Below are 25,099 nucleotides of genomic sequence, written 5' to 3'. Positions count from 1 at the left end.
TGTCGTGTAAAGCAACACACTCCCATGGTGTGTCATGTTAGGCAGCACATTCCCATGCTGTGTCATATAAAGCAACACACTCCCATGGTGTGTCATATTAGGCAACACACTCCGATGCTGTGTCATTTAAAGCAACACAGTCCCATACCTGGAGGTTAGCTGGAGGTTATTCCGGGGATCAACGCCCCTGCGGCCCGGTCCAGGAAAAGGCCTCCCGGTGGATCAGGGCCTGATCAACCAGGCTGTTACTGCTGGCCGCACGCAGTCCAACGTACGAGCCACAGCCTGGCTGATCCGGCACTGACTTTAGGCGTCTGTCCATTTCTCTCTTGAAGGCATCCAGGGGTTTATTGGTAATTCCCCTAATGCTTGATGGGAGCCTGTTGAATAGTCTTGGGTCCCGGACACTTATGGTGTTTTCTCTTAGTGTACCAATGGCGCCCCTACTTTTAATTGGGAGTAGTTTACATCGCCTGCCCAGTCTTTTACTTTCGGAGGGAGTGATTTCTGTGTGCAGATTCGGGACCATTCCTTCCAGGATTTTCCAAGTTTAGATTATGATATATCTCTCTCTCCTGCGTTCCAACGAGTACAAGTCAAGTGCTTCCAAGCGTTCCCAGTAGTTCAGGTGCTTGACAGAAGTTATACGTGCAGTAAAGGATCTTTGTACACTCTCTAGATCTGAAATTTCACCTGCTTTGAATGGAGATGTTAATGTATAGCAGTATTCCAGCCTAGAGAGAACACATGATTTGAAAAGGATCATCAATGGCTTGGCATCTCTCGTTTTGAACGTTCTCATTATCCATCCTATCATTTTCTTTGCATTTGTGATCGTGGCAGTGTTGTGATCCTTGAAAGTGAGATCCTCAGACATTACTACACCCAGGTCCCTTGGTGTGTCATATTAGGCAACACACTCCTATGCTGTGTCATGCAAAGCAACACACTCTCATGGTGTGTCATATTAGGCAACACACTCCCATGCTGTGTCATGTAAAGCAACACATTCCCATGGTGTGTTATATTAGGCAACACAATCCCATGTTGTGTCATGTAAGGCAACACACTTCCATGGTGTGTCGTATAAAGCAACACACTGACTCATGAAATCGTAGTGACACGATTGCAAACAACACACTCCCATGCAACATATTCCCATGATGTGTCATGGAAAGCAACACTCTCCAATGCTGTGCCATATAAGGCAACACACTCCCATGCTGTGTCATGTGTGAGGCAACACACTTCCATGCTCTGTCATGTAAGGCAACACACTCCCATTCTGTGTCATGTATGTGGCAACACACTTCTATTCTGTGTCATGTGTGAGGCAACACACTCCCATGCTGTATCATGTAAGGAACACACCTTCATGCTGTATCATGGTAGAGGCAACACACTCCCAGTGGCGTTGCTAGGGTTGGTGTCACCCTGGGCGGCATCTCTGCTGTCATCCCCATGAAATCCAAGGGCGGGGTGATGGGAGTAAACTTCAATTACGTCACTACTGTATGACCAGTGACTAATGTTTAGCAATGAGAACGTTTAACGGTCATACACCGAACAGGAGAATACTTCTCAAATTTATTAATGATACAATAAATAATCGTAGTAATACTGAGGAAACATAAATACCACTTTGAGTACAGCCAACAGATCCTACATTTATTCATCGTCAACAATGCAAACACACAAAAAAAATAAAAATAAATACAAACATTGCAATATCAGAGAAACACTAGTTCCGATTTGATCTTGAGTACAGGTAACATCTCAGTGAATCAGATCTATATTTCCTTGCCTTCAATCCTGCAAAATCATCTATCACATCATCAAAATCAATGCTGTCAACTGACCCATTTTCTATGAATGTTAGTACATCCAATGCAGTCCAGTGCTTAACTTTTTCAAGATCAACATCAGTAGGTTACAGGCGCCTCGGACTATCTCCTTAGTCTTGGTATTTCAAGCATGAGCTCATTCTTGCATATTTCATTATAGAAGACTGTGAGTCTTGAAACCATTACCTTCAATTCTTCTTCAGTAGCTTGTACAAGATTCTTCGTTTGAATGACCCCAAACATGGCTGCCACGTCCTTGATTGCTTTTGATCGCATCTGGAGTTCATTATGTAAACGATCAATACACTCCAGCATCGCCCTCTTGTTTTCTTCCTGTAGAGTGAGTCCGGAATCTCTTGCCTGCTCCCCTACCATCCTTTTCTTTAACCTGATTCTTCTCTCTGTTGGAAATCCATGCTCCTCACATTTCAAAAGCGCCTGTTGTGTTCAATTCTGCACTATGCGATCTCACCCTTCATTCAAAAATAATCGCAGTGCCTCTAGCTTCACCACCACTTTGTCAAGAGTAAATACTTAGTAAGCAAGTACTACTGTGCAACCTGAACCTCCCGAAGTATGTCACACCAGAAATACAGATAACACAAAAATGTGAATTCGCACATAGCAGGGAGAAGACCTTGTGCTGCTCCTCTTGTATCCAAATTTTCCCGTGGATCGCAAAGAGCTTCAATAGCTGTCACAAATTTCTCGAAAGATTCCGCTACTGGTTTCACTGCATTGTAATGAGAACTCCATCTTGTTGTTGATAATATTTTCAAACAGGCTTTAGTATGGTCCATTAATACAAAGAATGTGTACGCTGACTCAAGACTGCCAAAAAATTTCACACATGCAAAAGAATACTGACCACACAGATTCAATGAATGGTCCACACAACCAGTGAAAATTGCCTTCTTGTTCATTTCCTTGAGAATGGCTTGTACACCTCGATGGACTCCGGCTATGGTGGCAGCATTGTTATATCCTTGACCACGGTACAGCATGAAGTCCAGTCCATCACTTTTCAGCTTTTTGCAGGATATCAGAACTGATAACAGCAGGTTTTTTGTCTTTCACAGGGAAAAAAACAAGAAAAACTTCCTTCACTTGAACTCCTCCATCCTCCATTTGCACGTACCTAATAACTTCTGACATTTGGTCAGTGTGACACATCTGGTGTACTGTCAAACATAACGCTGTAGTATACAGCTGTCTTGATATCAGTAACAAGCTTCTCTTTGACTCGATTTGCCAGAACACTTAAAAACTCATTTTGAGTTGATGGCGAGAGATACGAAACTGATGACCTGTGTTCACTTGAGCTGCACTTCAGTCTCATTAGGTGCTCTTTTAGCACAGGATCATACTTAGCCATCAATTCAACCATCTCAAGAAAGTTTCCTCTATTTCATGAGAATTCGTCCTCCCTGTGGCCAGGAAATACTAGGTTCTGTTTAGCCAGAAGCAGTGTAATGTCGAGCAACCTGTACAGTATTTCCCTCCACCTCTTCTTCTGGATTTCCATTGAAGCAATTATTTCTGCGTCCATGGTTTTGTTCACCCTTAGACTGGCTGCCATGGTTTTCCATTTCTCGAAGCAACGTAAGTGTTCATCAGAACTTTCATCATTGTGTACTTTTGGATTCAGCTTCCAGCATATTTGAAACTCAGTCACAAACTTTGATGTTATACTTGTAACACTAGAAGTAAACAATCTACAGCAGTAACAGTATAATTTTCCACTGACTGGCGAGTACACTATCCATGATCACAAAAATTTCTCACCGTTCGGTATCTTCTTGTAGAACCATTCTTTAGAAAGCTGACATTCATCCCCTTTTGCATTTTTCTCTTTGTAACACGAAAAGGGCCATCCTTGTTCTGATAAACATAACTACCTCTTTTGATGATTTTATTCCTGGAATGGTCTGGAACTGGAATTTTCTAAGAAGAAACATCACACATCGATGCTAACTCTCGCAGACTCTCATTCCCTTCATTCCTCTCACTTACATTACTATTGTCGGAGTCAGAATCAACATCACTGTTATCAGTAAGATCATGACTAAAATCATTTGATGAACTCTGACCATTATCGGGTTTCTTGAGATACTGAACCATAGACTCATCAATTTTCCTCATTAGCTGAACTTATTTATTTTTTGCCTTCCTTTGTTGACATCCACGAAGTCTCTTCCATTTCTGCACTCCACGAGGCATGATGTTATATCAATGATCTGGGAAAAGAATGCCGGGTTCACCTTTTTGGTTCTACTCAATATTTGGTAAATTTTAATGGTGACAAAGAAATAAATGGTGCCAATTCTATTATCCTACTGAGGATAAAATAAAGTTTGGAAACGAAGAAAGTGGGTTAAGTTCAGATGAAATAAAGACTAGCAAATAATAACTTTTGTTTCATGATTGCATTAATTTTTCAATAGAACCTAATAAGGATATTTAACTCAGACTAACTAGAGTGAGAGCAAAACAGAAAAAAAATTAGCTTACTTCCCAATGAATGGGCGAAATGATCAAAATGATGATTATGGACGTAATACTGATGTGTATCATTGTATCTGGTGAGTCTCCTGACCTTATAGGTTTTACCCCGCTACCACTGCTAACAACAATTCATAGTTAAAACGAATATCGACATAAATATAGGTTAAGTATTCACTTTGCATTAGATACGTGACATAGAACCTTACTAAAACAAATTTACCGAGAAAACTTGGCCTCGCCTTAGAACATTTTATTAATTGCAAGTTTTCATAACTTGACTGAGAATGTGAGTGTTGAAACTATCAAATTAAATAATTTGATCTGCCACCAACACTGTCCCTGAGCTAATAAAATCCCTCAGTGACAGCCATAACATAATGACTTAATGGAAGAGTACTTAATCGCAGTGAACCAGTTAATACTGAAAAGTCATTATTTCATTAACAGTTACGTACCAGGTTATTTCAGCATTTCCTGACTGTCAGCTCTCACCCGTTCATATATCTTGATTCATGACATAATCGATATCACCAATAAGCTCAAAATATGATAATTACCTGACGCTTTGTGTGTTTAACCCAGCCACATATAGACCACAACCTGGACCAAACTCACTCGTGGTTGGTGCAGCAGCCACATATACACCATCACCTGGACCAAACTCACTCGTGGATGGTGCAGCAGACACATATACACCACCACCTGGACCAAACTCACTCGTGGTTGGTGCAGCAGCCACATATACACCACCACCTGGACCAAAATCACTCGTGGTTGGTGCAGCAGCCACATATACACCATCACCTGGACCAAACTCACTCGTGGATGGTGCAGCAGACACATATACACCACCACCTGGACCAAACTCACTCGTGGTTGGTGCAGCAGCCACATATACACCATCACCTGGACCAAACTCACTCGTGGTTGGTGCAGCAGACACATATACACCATCACCTGGACCAAACTCACTCGTGGTTGGTGCAGCAGACACATATACACCATCACCTGGACCAAACTCACTCGTGGTTGGTGCAGCAGACACATATACACCATCACCCGGACCAAACTCACTCGTGGTTGGTGCAGCAGCCACATATACACCATCACCTGGACCAAACTCACTCGTGGTTGCTGCAGCAGCCACATATACACCACCACCTGGACCAAACTCACTCGTGGTTGGTGCAGCAGACACATATACACCATCACCTGGACCAAACTCACTCGTGGGTGGTGCAGCAGACACATATACACCATCACCTGGACCAAACTCACTCGTGGTTGGTGCAGCAGACACATATACACCATCACCTGGACCAAACTCACTCGTGGTTGGTGCAGCAGCCACATATACACCATCACCTGGACCAAACTCACTCGTGGGTGGTGCAGCAGCCACATATACACCATCACCTGGACCAAACTCACTCGTGGTTGGTGCAGCAGACACATATACACCATCACCTGGACCAAACTCACTCGTGGGTGGTGCAGCAGACACATATACACCATCACCTGGACCAAACTCACTCGTGGTTGGTGCAGCAGCCACATATACACCATCACCTGGACCAAACTCACTCGTGGTTGCTGCAGCAGACACATATACACCATCACCTGGACCAAACTCACTCGTGGGTGGTGCAGCAGCCACATATACACCATCACCTGGGCCAAACTCACTCGTGGTTGGTGCAGCAGCCACATATACACCATCACCTGGACCAAACTCACTCGTGGTTGGTGCAGCAGACACATATACACCATCACCTGGACCAAACTCACTCGTGGGTGGTGCAGCAGCCACATATACACCATCACCTGGGCCAAACTCACTCGTGGTTGGTGCAGCAGCCACATATACACCATCACCTGGACCAAACTCACTCGTGGTTGGTGCAGCAGCCACATATACACCATCACCTGGACCAAACTCACTCGTTGTTGGTGCAGCAGACACATATACACCATCACCTGGACCAAACTCACTCGTGGTTGGTGCAGCAGCCACATATACACCATCACCTGGGCCAAACTCACTCGTGGATGGTGCAGCAGCCACATATACACCATCACCTGGACCAAACTCACTCGTGGGTGGTGCAGCAGCCACATATACACCATCACCTGGACCAAACTCACTCGTGGGTGGTGCAGCAGCCACATATACACCATCACCTGGACCAAACTCACTCGTGGTTGGTGCAGCAGCCACATATACACCATCACCTGGACCAAACTCACTCGTGGGTGGTGCAGCAGCCACATATACACCAACACCTGAACCAAACTCACTCGTGGGTGGTGCAGCAGACACATATACACCACCACCTGGACCAGAATCACTCGTGGTTGGTGCAGCAGCCACATATACACCACCACCTGGACCAAACTCACTCGTGGTTGGTGCAGCAGACACATATACACCACCACCTGGACCAAACTCACTCGTGGTTGGTGCAGCAGCCACATATACACCACCACCTGGACCAAACTCACTCGTGGGTGGTGCAGCAGACAAATATACACCACCACCTGGACCAAACTCACTCGTGGGTGGTGCAGCAAACACATATACACCACCACCTGGACCAACCTCACTCGTGGGTGGTGCAGCAGACACATATACACTACCACCTGGACCAAACTCACTCGTGGTTGGTGCAGCAGACACATATACTCCACCACCTGGACCAAACTCACTCGTGGTTGGTGCAGCAGACACATATACACCACCACTTGGACCAAACTCACTCGTGGTTGGTGCAGCAGACACATATATACCACCACCTAGACCAAACTCACTCGTGGTTGGTGCAGCAGACACATATACACCACCACCTGGACCAAACTCACTCGTGGGTGGTGCAGCAGACACATATACACCATCACCTGGACCAAACTCACTCGTGGTTGGTGCAGCAGCCACATATACACCACCACCTGGACCAAACTCACTCGTGGTTGGTGCAGCAGACACATATACACCACCACCTGGACCAAACTCACTCGTGGTTGGTGCAGCAGACACATATACACCACCACCTGGACCAAACTCACTCGTGGTTGGTGCAGCAGCCACATATACACCACCACCTGGACCAAACTCACTCGTGGTTGGTGCACCAGACACATATACACCACCACCTGGACCAAACTCACTCGTGGTTGGTGTAGCAGACACATATACACCACCACCTGGACCAAACTCACTCGTGGTTGGTGCAGCAGCCACATATACACCACCATCTGTACCAAACTCACTCGTGGTTGATGCAGCAGCCACATATACACCACCACCTGGACCAAACTCACTCGTGGTTGGTGCAGCAGACACATATACACCACCACCTGGACCAAACTCACTCGTGGTTGGTGCAGCAGACACATATACCCCACCACCTGGACAAAACTCACTCGTGGTTGGTGCAGCAGACACATATACACCACCACCTGGACCAGACTCACTCGTGGTTGGTGCAGTAGACACATATACACTATCACCTGGACCAAACTCACTCGTGGTTGGTGCAGCAGACACATATACACCATCACCTGGACCAAACTCACTCGTGAGTGGTGCAGCAGACACATATACACTATCACCTCTTCCAAATTCCCCCGAGGGTGGTGCAGCAGACACATATATACCATCACCAGACCCACCCTCACTCCTGGGCTGTGCAGCAGACACATATACACTACCACCTGAACCAAATTCCCTCGTGGGTGGTGCAGCAGACACATATTCACAATCATCTGGACCAAATTCCCTTGTGGTTAGTGCAGCAGACACATATACACCACTACTTGGACCAAACTCACTCGTGGTTGGTGCAGCAGACACATATACACCACCACCTGGACCAAACTCACTCGTGGTTGGTGCAGCAGACACACGTACACCACCACCTGGACCAAACTCACTCGTGGTTGGTGCAGCAGACACAGGATGTTACGTCACTGATGACTGATCATAGTGATGCCAGGTGGATTAAGGTTTTTTTTTCAAAATATGGTAAATAAAATTTTCGATTTATCGTAGTTTTTCGTATAGCGTCATTAATTTTTCCCTATATAGGCCTATTTGTACTCTGTAATCATATAATAGGCTACATAACAAGGGATTTTTCTCTTATGTTGCTGCAGCACTGTTTTGGGCATTAATGTCCCCTTCTTTAGAGGCTCTATGATATCACCCCAGATGGTGTTACGCAGGGCCACCTCCCCCCCTTATGACGCCACTGAACACTCCCATGGCGTGTCATGTAAGACAACACACTACTATATTTATAGTATAATTTACTGACTACTGTAGACTTCTTAGATATTTATACTTTTTAGAATGAGATGCAGGAAGATTTGCACCATTGTAGAGAATACCACAGTTACAAATAACGTATTGTCAGAATTCACTTCATTCAACTATATACAGAGCGAGACGTTGTTCCGAGAAAATATTGTCCTAGTTAAATATCCCAGTATAACGTTGTCCAAATATAACATCTCGGTTCTACGTTATTGAAGTATAAGCTTGCTTTACAGTCGACATATTCTCGTCCGTACTGTTTCAGTTACAACATTTGGGTTCCCCAACCTGAGAACAGCGGTATGACATTTGGGTACTCCTAATTGAGAATCGATACATTTGGGTCCCCCTACTTGAGAATAGCGTTACGACATTTGGGTCCGTCCCCTTGAGAATAGCGGTACGACATTTGGGTCCGTCCCCTTGAGAATAGCGGTACGACATTTAGGTCCACCTACTTGAGAATAATTCCTTCAATTTTCTTATGCTCGGAAAGTTGATTACTCGGGAAGTAGATACTCATACGGAGGGCAGCTCCGTATGAGTATCTACGGATTCGTAGCTCCTGTCACAGTTCTGTACTTCCCTCGAAAATGACCTCCCAATTCGTTCGATTTTGCACGTAATTTGGTAGCTTCAGAAACCCAAGTGAAACATTGTTAACACTCCAATTCTTACACTGAATACGGTTATCATGATAGTGACGAAGATTATCATTATCATTATTGCTATTAAGATGGCGACTATGATGAAATATGCCGTGTTGATGATGAGGATAAGGATGGTGAGCATGATGATGGGAGATTAAGTCTTGGTTTATCTCTTATTCTACTTCAGGCACGAGAAGTTCTACACGTGCTGTGATGAGCCGTACCTGGACATCACGTTCAACATCACCATGAGGAGGAAGACACTTTTCTATACCGTCAACCTCATCATCCCATGCATGGGCATCAGCTTCCTCACGGTACTCACCTTCTACCTACCGTCAGACTCAGGCGAGAAGGTAAGTCAAACTTACTTTCACACTACTCTCTCTCTCTCTCTCTCTCTCTCTCTCTCTCTCTCTCTCTCTCTCTCTCTCTCTCTCTCTCTCCCTCTCTCTCTCTCTCTCTCACTTCCATGTAGTTTAATTCTCCCGAGGCGTTCAGTTTCATCTCCCCGTGCGCTCATTTTTATCCCCTTGCGCTTGCTTCCAGTCGATCACTTTCATGGATATTCTATACGCACTCGCTTACACACGTTCACTTTTTTACGTTCACTTATGTACGTTCTCTTGCATGTATTCTCTTATATCCACTCACTTTCACGAGCTTTTTTCATTTGTATATTTTCACATACATTTACGCACTCGCTTCATTCTTTCCATTTCACCAACTGTCATATCACATTCACTTTCATTCGTCTTCGTCCTTAAATCCCTTTCTTCACTCATTTTCGTCACTCACTATCGACACAAACTTTTGAACCAGTGAGGCGAAGGTAGTGGAGCAGTGAAGCAGCAGTGATGGTCACATCAACATCGTCAGGGTTTGTTTAATGCAGGTGTAAGTTTTAAAGTGTTCAGACCCTCAACTTTGGTCACCACAGCTTAGTAAACGAAGCATGAGGACAGATTCATAGCGGAGCCAGAGGAGAAATGTTGCAGGTGAAGAAATCATTACATGTGGCCGAGGTCCACTAGTGAGGCAGCCCAGGAACATAAAGTGGACCTGAGGTTAGCAAAGGAGCTTCAGGTCATTCTGTACCAAGACCCGAAGCTGATGTGACCACTATGATCTCTTCACTCTTTAACTATAAGCTTCTTTTATGTGTTTCTGTATTTGAGTGACAAAACTTGCTGCTCAGGTGAAGCTTCTAAGAAAAATACCCAGGTGTTGCACATGTACAATGACTAAAACCTGTGCACCATTCTCTGCAACAATGACTCAACCTGAGCCCCGTTCTTTACCACAGGTGACGTTGAGCATCTCCATCTTGATCTCCCTCCACGTGTTCTTCCTGCTGGTGGTGGAGATCATCCCACCCACCTCCCTGGTGGTGCCTCTCCTCGGCAAGTACCTCATCTTCGCCATGATCCTCGTCTCAATTAGGTGAGTAACACCACCCCCACTACCATCACCACAGCCATCCCCACCACCATCACCACAGCCATCTCCACCATTCCCCCACAAGAGTTACCATCAGCTCCCCCTCACCCTCCCAACATCATCGCCATCCGGTTTCAAATAATGCTCAGGAAACAGGCTTTCGTTTCTCGTTTATCTGGACTTCTTCCCGCATAGGAATCAGCTACCATGACTGGAAGTTAGATCTGCATGTGAGAGGACGGAGGAGGAGCTACAACCGGGTACCTCTCCGTCCATTATTAAAACCATTGTTGATGAAGGATATCAACTCTGGTAGACGAGAAAATAGAGACCCCGTGATCTGAAAGCAGCAGTACTAGGTATCATAATCTGTTCTGGTCTGAAACATATATGACAAGCAACATAAAACGCTCACTAGACTGTATGACCCGGTGACTGCTATAATGAGGTTGTCGCTTAATTAGATGAATATAGTTTCCTCAGGTGAACCTGGCAACTTTACTAATTTGACATGCAAGTTCCATGAAAACGAGGAGGCAGACGATCTTCACTGTAACATAGCTGATTGTCCGACTATCAGTAAGTTTAGTCCTGGTGGAGTGAGGTGCTTGAAACCCAGTAAATATTTTATCTACTCTTGGATACTTGAAGATATCTTCATTGTTTACTCTGCATTTGCCAGCACTCATTAACAGCATAGAGTATGCAACAACATGCATATTATATATATATATATATATATATATATATATATATATATATATATATATATATATATATATATATATATATATATATATATATATATATATATATATATATATATATACATATATATGCAAGACAAGCCGTGGGGGTGGAAATTTTTCTTCAGCTTAAGTACTTTCACACTTCTCAGCGCGTCATCAGGAGCTATGCAGCGTTGCAAGGCCGCAACTGAAGGAGTGAGCGGAACTTTTCTCAGAATAGCCAGTGCGGGTCTGTCACTTGGTGTTGGCACTCTGAGAGTGTGGGCCAACGGTCGGTACCACACCCAGCACTACCACCATCCCCATCCTCCCCCATATGGGGTAAGAGGGTTTTGAGAAGTCGAGTATTATGGAATTAGAAAATATAATAGTCTGCCCTAGGTTTTTTCTAATCGTTTAGAACAGGTTCTGTGACTTGAGAAAACACGTTTCTCACTGGATATTTTATATATGGATTGCTATTATTCTGTGACCTTTTTAATTTATAAAAGAAAGGAAATGAATGTGTTCTTTGTCCATTTAAATATCCTGTTCTGGGGTACTGGAGTGTTCTCAGGGCACTCAGAAGTATCTCTTTATATTTACCTAAATATTGACTACTGGCTTCTCAGTATCTATTAATATGGTTTACTTGGGATTCTTCTATACCATTCCTATAATATTTCTATGATCCAGATTTCTACTTCTAATATTCTTTAACCCACTACCTATGTAATCAGGTAATCTTGTCAATGTATGTGCAATCACAGCTAAACACGTTATATAACCATACATCACCTGACGCATCATGGTGTTTTGGTGCGTAGACAACTGGTCGAGCGTCACCACTCCTTCATGAGACCACTTGACATAATGAGCAATCCTGTGATTTTTGTATAACATTGTTGTTTAAGGTTGTGTACAATAGACTCTACTAGATAATATCGAGCTTGTATAACTCATAATTCAGTTATATACGGTATTCCTGTCGTGTTTCATGAGAGAAGATTAGTTGTTTCTTTCTATGACAGAACTGTTTGGTATAATAATCTGGGCAGCATCCCATCCCGGTGGGTGATTACAGGAACTAACTTGGTAAAAGATAGCGTTCGACTCCTTCCCTGTCCTGACTGAGTATGTATGTTGTGCTATTCTGGTTTCCAGGATTTTACCTGTTTGACCTATATATGAGAGAGGACACTGAGTACATGGGTCTTTGTAAACCCACCAGCCTTTGTTTCACTGTCCCAGTGTTTTAAAAGCAAGGTTTATACTGATCTTTTTTAATGCCTCACATAGGCAAACCAGATTCTCATAGTATGGTAAAACTAGAACATTTTCCCTGGCCATCACTTCCTTAGATTCAGTCCTGTAGAAAGTCTTGCTGACATTAGTGCCTTCTCGACAAAATCCCTAGGATATCTCAGTTTTGTGTCTATGTTGAATATCTTGCTGATTTTGCCATCTATGTACTCTGGACTGCAGATGCGCAAGACTCTCAAGAACATTGTGAGGAACCCACTCCTTTTTACCATAGTTTCGTGATTGGGATAGTAGTGAATGTATGAAGACACATTGGTGGACTTCCTATAAACTGTAAATTTGAATTTTCTATCAACACGATGGATTAAAACATCTAGGAAAGGCAAAGTGTTGTTTATTTCATGTTCTGCAGTGATCTTAATGGAAGGTACTAGCCCAATGAATCTAGGTAGGAACTCAAAATGTTGTGATCTCTCGGCTATAAGCAAAGAACATCATTTACGTATCTGAACCAACTAGCTTTATCTGGGAGAATGTCTGTAAGAAGTCTAGTCTCATAGAATTCCATAAACAAGTTACTGAATAAGGGGCTAAGGGGATTTCCCATTGCCATGCCTTGTTTTTGAGCATAATATTTCCCTTCAAACACGAACTTACAATCAGAAACACAAAGTTTTATCAATTCAGTTATTATTTTCGTGGGGTAGGGCATGGGGAATTTTTCTGGTTCCTCTTCAAGGTACGAAAGCAAGTCAGGGACACGGACTTTAGTGAACAGAGCTGTAACATCAAAGCTCACTAGGGTAAAGTCATAAGGGACATATAATTTCTGGAGTCTTTCGGTAAGGTCAACGTTGTTTTAAATATGTGCATCCGAGATCTTACTCACTATGGGAATTAGAAGTTTAACCAGCCATTTAGACAGGTTACATGCTGCTGAGCCAACTGGACTTATAATAGGACCGGCTGGGTACCTTATGAGTCTTGATTACCCCATAAAGACATGGTAGAGTTGCCAACCTAGCCGAGAGATGTTTAATTAGTTCATCATTCCCCCTCAATAGCATTTTAAGTTGTTTATTGAAATGGCTGTTGACCTGGTCTGTAGGGGTCTTAATGAGTGATTCATACGTTTCATTATCACTGAATAAATGGTTCATTTTCGCTAAATATTCAGTTTTATCCAAAATAACAGTTACCTTCGATTTATCGCCTCTTGAGAGGTGCAGAGTCTGATCATTACTGAGCACCTTACAAGCTTTTGTGAATCTTAATAAGCATTTGGGGGGCACTGGCTTGAGTAATGTTCCGTATACCATACATTTGCATTTATTGAAAGTATCAGGGGTCAAGTCATATATATATATATATATATATATATATATATATATATATATATATATATATATATATATATATATATATATATATATGCAGTAAGATCACAGTAAACAGGTGATTTCGGAATATGCAAAACAACCACTCTGAAAAAATAGAGAAATTCCAAGCGCTTTCGTGACTACTCACATTATCAAGGAACTATAGTTCCTTGATAATGTGAGTAGTCACGAAAGCGCTTGGAATTTCTCTATTTTTTCAGAGTGGTTGTTTTGCATATTCCGAAATCACCTGTTTACTGTGATCTTATTGCATATATATATATATATATATATATATATATATATATATATATATATATATATATATATATATATATATATATATATATATATATATATATATATATATATATATATATATATATATATCCTTGCTCACACTCCAACAGCACGTCAAGTCCTAAAAACCATCTGTCTCCATTTGCTTCTATTTAACATGCTCATGCATGCTTGCTGAAAGTCCAAGCGCATTGCACACAACCCTCCCCCTCCCCCCCGCCAACCTTTCCTAGGCCGACCTCTGCCCCGTCTTCCGTCCACTGTAGAATGTCCGAAACAACTCAACAACCTCTCCTCAGCCCTCTGGATAATAGTTTTCGTAATCCTGCACCTCCTCCTAATTTCCAAACTATGAATTCTTTGCATTATATTCACACCAGACATTGCCCTCAGACACGACATCTCCACTGTCTCCAGCCTTCTCCTTATCTTCATTAACATTTAAAAAATCCTCAAAATATTCCCTCCATCTTCCCGATACCTCTAACTCTCCATTTAAGAATTCTTCTCTCCTATTTTTATCTATCAAATCCATTCGTTCCCTCGGCTTCCTCAACTTATTTTCAACAAAATTTGTTGATAACATCTCACCCACTCATTCATTTGCTCTCTTTTTACATTGCTTCTCCACTCTGTTAACCTCTCTTTTTCTCTCCATATACTCCTTCCTCCTTGCACCACTTCTACTTTGTAAAAACCTCTCATATGCTAAATTTTTCTCTCTTACTACTCTAATTACATTATCATCCCACCAATCGCTCTTCTTCCCTCCCACACCCACTTTCCTGTAACCACAAACTTCTGCTGAACACTCTAACACCACATTTTTAAACCTACCCCATACCTCTTCAACCCCATTCCCTATACTCTCACTAGCCCATCTATCCTCCAATAGTTGTTCATATCTTACCATAACTGCCTTCTCCTATAGCTTATAAACCTTCACCTCACTTTAACTTGCTGCTTCCATTTTCCTTGTATCCCATCTACCTTTTACTTACACTGTAGCTGCAACTAAAAAGTGATCTGATATATCAGTGGCGCCTCTATAAACATGTACATCCTGAAGTCTACCCAACAGTGTTTTATCTACCAGTACGTAGTGAAACAAACTACTCTCATTGCACCCTACATCCTCTTTTTCTTCAAATATGTATTGCCTATAACCAAACCCCTTTCTATACAAAGTTCAATCAAAAAGTCCCCATTATCATTTACACCTGGCACCCCAAACTTACCTACCACACCCTCTTTAAATGTTTCTCCTACTTTAGCATTTAGGTCCCCTACCATAATTACTCTCTTACTTGGTTCAAAGGTTCCTACACACTCGCTTAACATCTCCCAAAATCTCTCTCTCTCCTCTACACTCCTCTCTTCTCCAGGTGCGTACACTCTTATTATGACCCATTTCTCGCATCCGACCCTTATTTTAATCCACATAATCCTTCAATTTATACATATATATTCCCTCTTCTCCTTCCATAACTGATCCAATTGATTTTCAAAATGCTGAGAAAGTTGTATCAAGCAAGTCCATGGTCGACACGAATATAATTGAATCATGTTTCATAAAAAGCAGTTTTGAAAAAATATGAATATGGGTTATATAAACTCTACCATATCTTTATGGGGTAATCAAGACTCATAAACCAGGGTACCCAGCCCATCCTATTCATGACTTTGCACTTGGTGGGGTTGAACTCCAGGAGCCAGTTTCTCGACCAGACCTGCAGCTTGTCCAGATCCCTTTGTAGTTCATCCTGGTCCTCGTCTGACTGAATTCTTCTCATCAACTTCACCTCATTTGCAAACAGGGACACTTCTGAGTCTATTCCTTCCGTCATCTCGTTCGCATATACCAGAAACAGCACCAGTCCTAGGATTGATCCCTGTGGAACCCCACTCGTCACAGGAGCCCAGTCTGACACCTCGTCACGTATCATGACTCACTGATGTCTTCCCGACAAGTATTCCCTGATCCATTGCAGTGTCTTCCCTGTTATACCTGCCTGTTGTACCCTGTTATACCCTCCTCGCATATTTCTTTGATGATATTTTCAGTCTCATGTTTTTCTTTCTGCCGTCTTTCATTGTGTGTCCTTCCTTCGCTCTCCTGAAGCCCATGAATAAACACTGACTTCTCCCTCTCCTCCTCCCTCTGTGTCTCTGGGTCCCAGTAGTACATAGCTATTGTCACCCTTTTTTTACCTGTAATGCTTGGTGGCATGGTCGTGCCTCTGCATGGGACCTGTCACCTTCTCTACCTTCTTCCCCCTCACTTACTGGGATCCATACTCCTAACAATTCTCCCCCTACATTCCTCGGCCTTGCTTGGTGGACTGATAGGACCTTAGCGTAAGTCTTGTCTTCTTCTTTTCCACTGGGTTCCTCGTTTAATATGGGTGTTTCACGGATAACTGACTACCTACCCACATCACCATAAAAAGTCAGGTGTCGTTAGGAGTGGCAGCAAGATGCAGTCTCGTCCTTATATGCCTTCCTGTTAACCTTTTATTTTTATAGTTCCTTGATAATGTGATAAGTCACGAAATTGCCTCGAATTTCAGTATTTTTTCACAGTGGTTATTCTGCATATATTTATATATATATATATATATATATATATATATATATATATATATATATATATATATATATATATATATATATATATATATATATATATACATGTATGTGTGGGTAAGTGTTTGCATGTACAGAGAAAAAGAATAACAAAGTGTGGGTACATTTTGCTCTCTGCGGTGAAATTTGTTTTTTCTGTCTTACCATTAGCAAAATAATTTTGCATATCATCATGGAGAAGATTATCACTCTTAAAAGAATTAACAGCCTCAGCTGTCGAGTAGAAGTAGTTGAATGTTTTGCGTGCGGTCTCTACTTTTAGCATGTTACCTGAGGTGGTGGAGTTTGACCCAGACTGATGATTTGCATCACTTACGATAGTCAATATTTACATCATTAGCAATTTCCTGTAACCAGTCTTTACTTAACTCTTGTAGCAGGCACTGTTTAAGGAATTATTGTGACTATGAATGTTGGTTTGGCATCTGGATGCAAGTAAACTTCATTATAATTACTGGCACAAAACTTCATTATAATGACGGGCACAAAACTTCATTATAATGACGGGCATAAAACTTCATTATAATGACGGGCACAAAACTTCATTATAATGACGGGCACAAAACTATTATAATGACGGGTACAAAACTTCATTATAATGACGGGTACAAAACTTCATTATAATGACGGGTACAAAACTTCATTATAATGACGGGTACAAAACTTCATTATAATGACTGGTACAAAACTTCATTATAATGACGGGCACAAAACTTCATTATAATAACGTGCACAAAACTATTATAATGACGGGTACAAAACTTCATTATAATGACGGGCACAAAACTTCATTATAATGACGGGCATAAAACTTCATTATAATGACGGGCACAAAACTTCATTATAATGACGGGCACAAAACTATTATAATGACGGGTACAAAACTTCATTATAATGACGGGTACAAAACTTCATTATAATGACGGGCACAAAACTTCATTATAATAACGGGCACAAAACTATTATAATGACGGGTGCAAAACTTCATTATAATGACGGGCACAAAACTTCATTATAATGACTGGTACAAAACTTCATTATAATGACGGGCACAAAACTTCATTATAATGACTGGTACAAAACTTCATTATAATGACGGGCACAAAACTTCATTATAATAACGGGCACAAAACTATTATAATGACGGGTGCAAAACTTCATTATAATGACGGGCACAAAACTTCATTATAATGACTGGTACAAAACTTCATTATAATGACGGGTGCAAAACTTCATTATAATGACGGGCACAAAACTTCATTATAATGACTGGTACAAAACTTCATTATAATGACGGGCACAAAACTTCATTATAATGACGGGCACAAAACTATTATAATGACGGGTACAAAACTTCATTATAATGACGGGCACAAAATTTCATTATAATGACTGGTACAAAACTTCATTATAATGACGGGCACAAAACTTCATTATAATGACGGGCACAAAACTATTATAATGACGGGTACAAAACTTCATTATAATGACGGGCACAAAACTTCATTATAATGACAGGCACAAAACTTCATTATGATGACAGGCACAAAACTTTATTATAATGACGGGCACAAAACTTCATTACAATGACTGGCACAAAACTTCATTATAATGACGGGCACAAAACTTTATTATAATGACGGGCACAAAACTTCATTATAATGACGGGCACAAAACTTCATTATAATGACGGGCACAAAACTTCATTATGATGACGGGCACAAAACTTCATTATAATGACTGGCACAAAACTTCATTATAATGACGGGCACAAAACTTCATTATAATGACTGGCACAAAACTTCATTATAATGACGGGCACAAAACTTCATTATAATGACTGGCACAAAACTTCATTATAATGACGGGCACAAAACTTCATTATAATGACGGGCACAAAACTTCATTATAATGACGGGCACAAAACTTCATTATAATGACGGGCACAAAACTTCATTATAATGACGGGCACAAAACTTCATTATGATGACGGGCACAAAACTTCATTATAATGACGGGCACAAAACTTCATTATAATGACGGGCACAAAACTTCATTATAATGACTGGCACAAAACTTCATTATAATGACGGGCACAAAACTTCATTATAATGACTGGCACAAAACTTCATTATAATGACGGGCACAAAACTTCATTATAATGACGGGCACAAAACTTCATTATAATGACGGGCACAAAACTTCATTATAATGACGGGCACAAAACTTCATTATAATGACGGGCACTTATAAAAGAATTATTATTCCGAAGACAAAAAAATGTATATAACTTAAATTAATAATACGTAATTAATAGTAGGTAATTATCTGTTGATCATTCAGGTTATTATGGCTCGAAAATAGACAGAAAAATAGTCTTCGTCTAGATGTCAAGTTTCATTGGCAAGAAATGGTGAAAAATTATAGATCTAACAGAGAAATAGTTCATGTAGCTTCAGTGAACTTAAAAGTTGTTGGTCAAGGGAGGACCCAACTTGTGGCTGCCTCGTTACAACACTCACCCACCATATGAGGTTGTGAGGACCAAGACTTGTCATCAAGGAATCATACCTACCAGACAGATGATTAAAACTTCCTCTCATCACTGTCACCATCACTGCCACCATTACTACCACCATCACTGCCACCATTACTGACACCATCAATGCCACCATCACTACCAGCATCACTGCCACCATCACTACCACCATCACTACCACCATCATTACCACCATCACTGCCACTATCACTACCACCATCACTACCATCATCACTACCACCATCACTACCACCATCACTGCCACTATCACTACCACCATCACTACTACTATCACTACCACCATCACTACCACCATCACTACCACCATCACTACCACCATCACTACCACCATCACTACCACCATCACTACCACCATCACTACCACCATCACTACCACCATCACTACCACCATCACTACCACCATCACTACCACTATCACTACCACTATCAGTACCACCATCAGTACCACCATCACTACCACCATCACTACCACCATCGCTACCACCATCATTGCCACCATCACTACCACCATCACTACCACCAACACTACCACCATCACTACCACCATCACCACCACCATCACTACCACCATCACTACCACCATCACTACCACCATCACCACCACCATCACTACCACCATCACTACCACCATCACTGCCACTATCACTACCACCATCACTACTACTATCACTACCACCATCACTACCACCATCACTACCACCATCACTACCACCATCACTGCCACTATCACTACCACCATCACTACTACTATCACTACCACCATCACTACCACCATCACTACCACCATCACTACCACCATCACTACCACCATCACCACCACCATCACTACCACCATCACTACCACCATCACTACCACCATCACCACCACCATCACTACCACCATCACCACCACCATCACTACCACCATCACTACCACCATCACTACCCAAGTCTGACATCAAAAAACCCTAATTTTGATACTATATCGAAAATAAAACATAATTGATCCAAAACCCGGATTGAAAATGTTCTCAGAGAAATTCTTAAGTTTCTTAATGACATTTTTATTAAATTTGTCTCACAGCTTTTTATTTCATGCAGTTTATTTTTCTTTAAAAAATTTGTTAATTTTGTATTTTATTTTCAAGTTGCTTTATCACATGTAACATATTTGAGTGTGTATGACTATTCTCCCTTCAAATGGAGTCAGTAAACTATTTTGAATTTGAATGTCCCTCGTGTTTTTTCTGGGTTCTGTGGACTTTCAAGACTAGTGGGGAATTTCCCTATACACAAATTTGTTTTGGGGAAATACCCACAAATGCTCTCCGGCAATTCAGGTGTAAGGTGAATAGATGTGATGCAGTTGTTTGGAGGAGGGTCATACATGGTACTGGCAGAGAGGGGTTGATGGTAGGACCTGGGTGGAGGGTTGATGGTAGGACCTGGGTGGAGGGTTGATGGGAGGACCTGGGTGGAGGGTTGATGGTAGGACCTGGGTGGAGGGTTGATGGGAGGACCTGGGTGGAGGGTTGATGGTAGGACCTGGGTGGAGGGTTGATGGTAGGACCTGGGTGGAGGGTTGATGGTAGGACATGGGTGGAGGGTTGATGGTAGGACCTGGGTGGAGGGTTGATGGTAGGACCTGGGTGGAGGGTTGATGGTAGGACATGGGTGGAGGGTTGATGGCAGGACCTGGGTGGAGGGTTGATGGTAGGACCTGGGTGGAGGGTTGATGGTAGGACCTGGGTGGAGGGTTGATGGTAGGACCTGGGTGGAGGGTTGATGGTAGGACCTGGGTGGAGGGTTGATGGTAGGACCTGGGTGGAGGGTTGATGGTAGGACCTGGGTGGAGGGTTGATGGTAGGACCTGGGTGGAGGGTTGATGGTAGGACCTGGGTGGAGGGTTGATGGTAGGACCTGGGTGGAGGGTTGATGGTAGGACCTGGGTGGAGGGTTGATGGTAGGACATGGGTGGAGGGTTGATGGTAGGACCTGGGTGGAGGGTTGATGGTAGGACCTGGGTGGAGGGTTCATGGTAGGACCTGGGTGGAGGGTTGATGGTAGGACATGGGTGGAGGGTTGATGGTAGGACCTGGGTGGAGGGTTGATGGTAGGACCTGGGTGGAGGGTTGATGGTAGGACCTGGGTGGAGGGTTGATGGTAGGACATGGGTGGAGGGTTGATGGTAGGACCTGGGTGGAGGGTTGATGGGATGACCTGGGTGGAGGGTTGATGGGAGGACCTGGGTGGAGGGTTCATGGTAGGACATGGGTGGAGGGTTGCTCGTAGGACCTGGGTGGAGGGTTCATGGGAGCACATGGGTGGAGGGTTCATGGTAGGACCTGGGTGGAGGGTTCATGGTAGAACCTGGGACAAGGGTTGATGGTAGGACCTGGGTGGAGGGTTGATGGAAGGACCAGGGTGGAGGGTTGATGGTAGGACCTGGGTAGAGGGTTCATGGTAGGACATGGGTGGAGGGTTCATGGTAGGACATGGGTGGAGGGTTGATGGTAGGACCTGGGTGGAGGGTTGATGGGATGACCTGGGTGGAGGGTTGATGGGAGGACCTGGGTGGAGGGTTCATGGTAGGACATGGGTGGAGGGTTGCTCGTAGGACTTGGGTGGAGGGTTCATGGGAGCACATGGGTGGAGGGTTCATGGTAGGACCTGGGTGGAGGGTTCATGGTAGAACCTGGGACAAGGGTTGATGGTAGGACCTGGGTGGAGGGTTGATGGAAGGACCAGGGTGGAGGGTTGATGGTAGGACCTGGGTAGAGGGTTCATGGTAGGACATGGGTGGAGGGTTCATGGTAGGACATAGGTGGAGGGTTGATGGTAGGACCTGGGTGGAGGGTTGATGGTAGGACCTGGGAGAAGGGTTGATGGTAGGACCTGGGTGGAGGGTTCATGGTAGGACATGGGTGGAGGGTTGATGGTAGGACCTGGGTGGAGGGTTGATGGTAGGACCTGGGAGAAGGGTTGATGGTAGGACCTGGGTGGAGGGTTGATGGAAGGATCTGGGTGGAGGGTTTATGGAAGGACCTGGATGGAGGCTTGATGGTAGGACATGGGTGCAGGCTTGATGGTAGGACCTACGAGGAGCGTTGATGGTAGGACCTGGGAGGAGGGTTGATGGTAGGACCAGGGTGGAGGCTTGAGGGTAGGACCTAGGTGGAGGATTTGCTGGTAGAACCTGGGTGGAGGGTTGATGGTAGGACTTTGGTGGAGGGTTGATGGTAGGACCTGCGTGGAGGGTTGATGGTAGGACCTGGGTGGAGGGTTGATGGTAGGACCTAGGTGGAAAGTTGATTGTAGGACATAGGTGGAGGGTTGATGGTAGGACCAGGGTTTAAGGTTGATGGTAGGACCTGGGTGGAGAGTTGATGGTAGGGCCTGGGTGGAGGGTTGATGGAAGGACCTGGGTGGAGGGTAGATGGTAGGACCTGTGTGGAGGGTTGATGGGAGGACCTGAGTGGAGGGTACATGGTAGGACATGGGTGGAGGGTTAATGGTAAGACCTGGGTGGAGGGTTGATGGTAGGACATGGGTGGAGGGTTGATGGTAGGAGATGGGTGGAGGGTTCATGGTAGGACCTGGGTGGAGGGTTGATGGAAGGACTTGGGTGGAGGGTTGATGGCAGGACCTGCGTGGAGGGTTGATGGGAAGACCTGGGTGGAGGGTTCATAGTAGGACATGGGTGGAGGGTTAATGGTAGGACCTGGGTTGAGGGTTGATGGTAGGACCTGGGTGGAGGGTTGATGGTAGGACCTGGGTGGAGGGTCGATGGTAGGACCTGGGTGGAGGGTTGATGTTAGGACCTGGGTGGAGGGTTGATGGGAGGACATGGGTGGAGGGTTGATGGTAGGAGATGGGTGGAGGGTTCATGGTAGGACCTGGGTGGAGGGTTGATGGAAGGACCTGGATGGAGGGTTGATGGTAGGACCTGCGTGGAGGGTTGATGGGAGGACCTGGGTGGAGGGTTCATAGTAGGACATGGGTGGAGGGTTAATGGTAGGACCTGGGTTGAGGGTTGATGGTAGGACCTGGGTGGAGGGTTGATGGTAGGACTTTGGTGGAGGGTTGATGGTAGGACTTGCGTGGAGGGTTGATGGTAGGACCTGGGTGGAGGGTTGATGGTAGGACCTGGGTTGAGGGTTGATGGTAGGACCTGGGTGGAGGGTTGATGGTAGGACTTTGGTGGAGGGTTGATGGTAGGACCTGCGTGGAGGGTTGATGGTAGGACCTGGGTGGAGGGTTGATGGTAGGACCTAGGTGGAAAGTTGATTGTAGGACCTAGGTGGAGGGTTGATGGTAGGACCAGGGTGGAAGGTTGATGGTAGGACCTGGGTGGAGGGTTGATGGAAGGACCCTGGTGGAGGGTAGATGGTAGGACCTGTGTGGAGGGTTGATGGGAGGACCTGAGTGGAGGGTACATGGTAGGACATGGTTGGAGGGTTATTGGTAAGACCTGGGTGGAGGGTTGATGGTAGGACATGGGTGGAGGGTTGATGGTAGGAGATGGGTGGAGGGTTCATGGTAGGACCTGGGTGGAGGGTTGATGGAAGGACTTGGGTGGAGGGTTGATGGCAGGACCTGCGTGGAGGGTTGATGGGAGGACCTGGGTGGAGGGTTCATAGTAGGACATGGGTGGAGGGTTAATGGTAGGACCTGGGTTGAGGGTTGATGGTAGGACCTATGTGGAGGGTTGATGGTAGGACCAGGATGAAGGGTTGATGGTAGGACGAGAGTGGAGGGTTGACGGGTGGACCTGGGTGGAAGGCTGATGGTAGGACCTATGTGGAGGGTTGATGGTAGGACCTCGGCGGGGGGTTGATGGTAAGACCTGGGTGGAAAGTTGATGATAGGACCTGGGTGGAGGGTTGATTGTAGGACCTGGGTGAAGGGTTGATGGTAGGACCTAGGTGGAGCGTAGATGGTAGGACTTGGGTGGAGGGATGATGGGAGGACCTGAGTGGACGGTTGATGGTAGGACCTGCATGGAGGGTTCATGACATGACCTGGGTGGAGGGTTAATGGAAAGAACTGGATGGAGGTTTGATGAGAGGACCTGGGTGGAGGGTTGATCGGATAACCTGGGTGGAGGGTTGATGGTAGGACTTGAGTGAAGGGCTGATGGTAGTACCTGTGTGGAGGGTTGATGGTAGGAAATGGGTGGAGGGTTAGTGGTAGGACCTGGGTGGAGGGTTGATGGAAGGACCTGGGTGGAGGGTTGATGGAAGGACCTGGGTGGAGGGTTGATGGTAAGACCTGTGTGGAGGGTTGATGGGAGGACCTGGGTGGAGGGTTCGTGGTAGGACATGGGTGGAGGGTTAATGGTAGGACCTGGGTGGAGGGTTGATGGTAGGACATGGGTGGAGGGTTGATGGTAGGACCTGGGTGGATGGTTCATGGTAGGACATGGGTGGAGGGTTGATGGTAGGACCTGGGTGGAGGGTTGATGGAAGGACCTGGGTGGAGGGTTGATGGTAA

At 44.3% G+C, this 25,099-nt stretch overlaps 1 protein-coding gene across 1 annotated transcript in view; it reads left to right on the top strand.

Annotated features, from left to right (window-relative positions):
- The window catches only part of LOC128684080 (acetylcholine receptor subunit alpha-like), a 1,252,714-nt gene that overhangs the window by 823,711 nt on the left and 403,904 nt on the right, over nucleotides 1-25,099 (top strand). The window contains exons 6-7 of the mRNA XM_070090806.1: nucleotides 9,499-9,667; nucleotides 10,618-10,754. Of these exons, the coding sequence (XP_069946907.1) occupies nucleotides 9,499-9,667; nucleotides 10,618-10,754 (306 nt within the window). The remainder of the gene's footprint in view (nucleotides 1-9,498; nucleotides 9,668-10,617; nucleotides 10,755-25,099) is intronic.

The sequence above is a fragment of the Cherax quadricarinatus genome, chromosome 3 (genome assembly GCF_038502225.1).
Source record: "Cherax quadricarinatus isolate ZL_2023a chromosome 3, ASM3850222v1, whole genome shotgun sequence".
In the NCBI taxonomy this organism is placed as follows: Eukaryota; Metazoa; Arthropoda; class Malacostraca; order Decapoda; family Parastacidae; genus Cherax; species Cherax quadricarinatus.
Note: the sequence above shows the minus strand (reverse complement) of the source record. Positions and strands in the feature narration are given on the sequence as shown.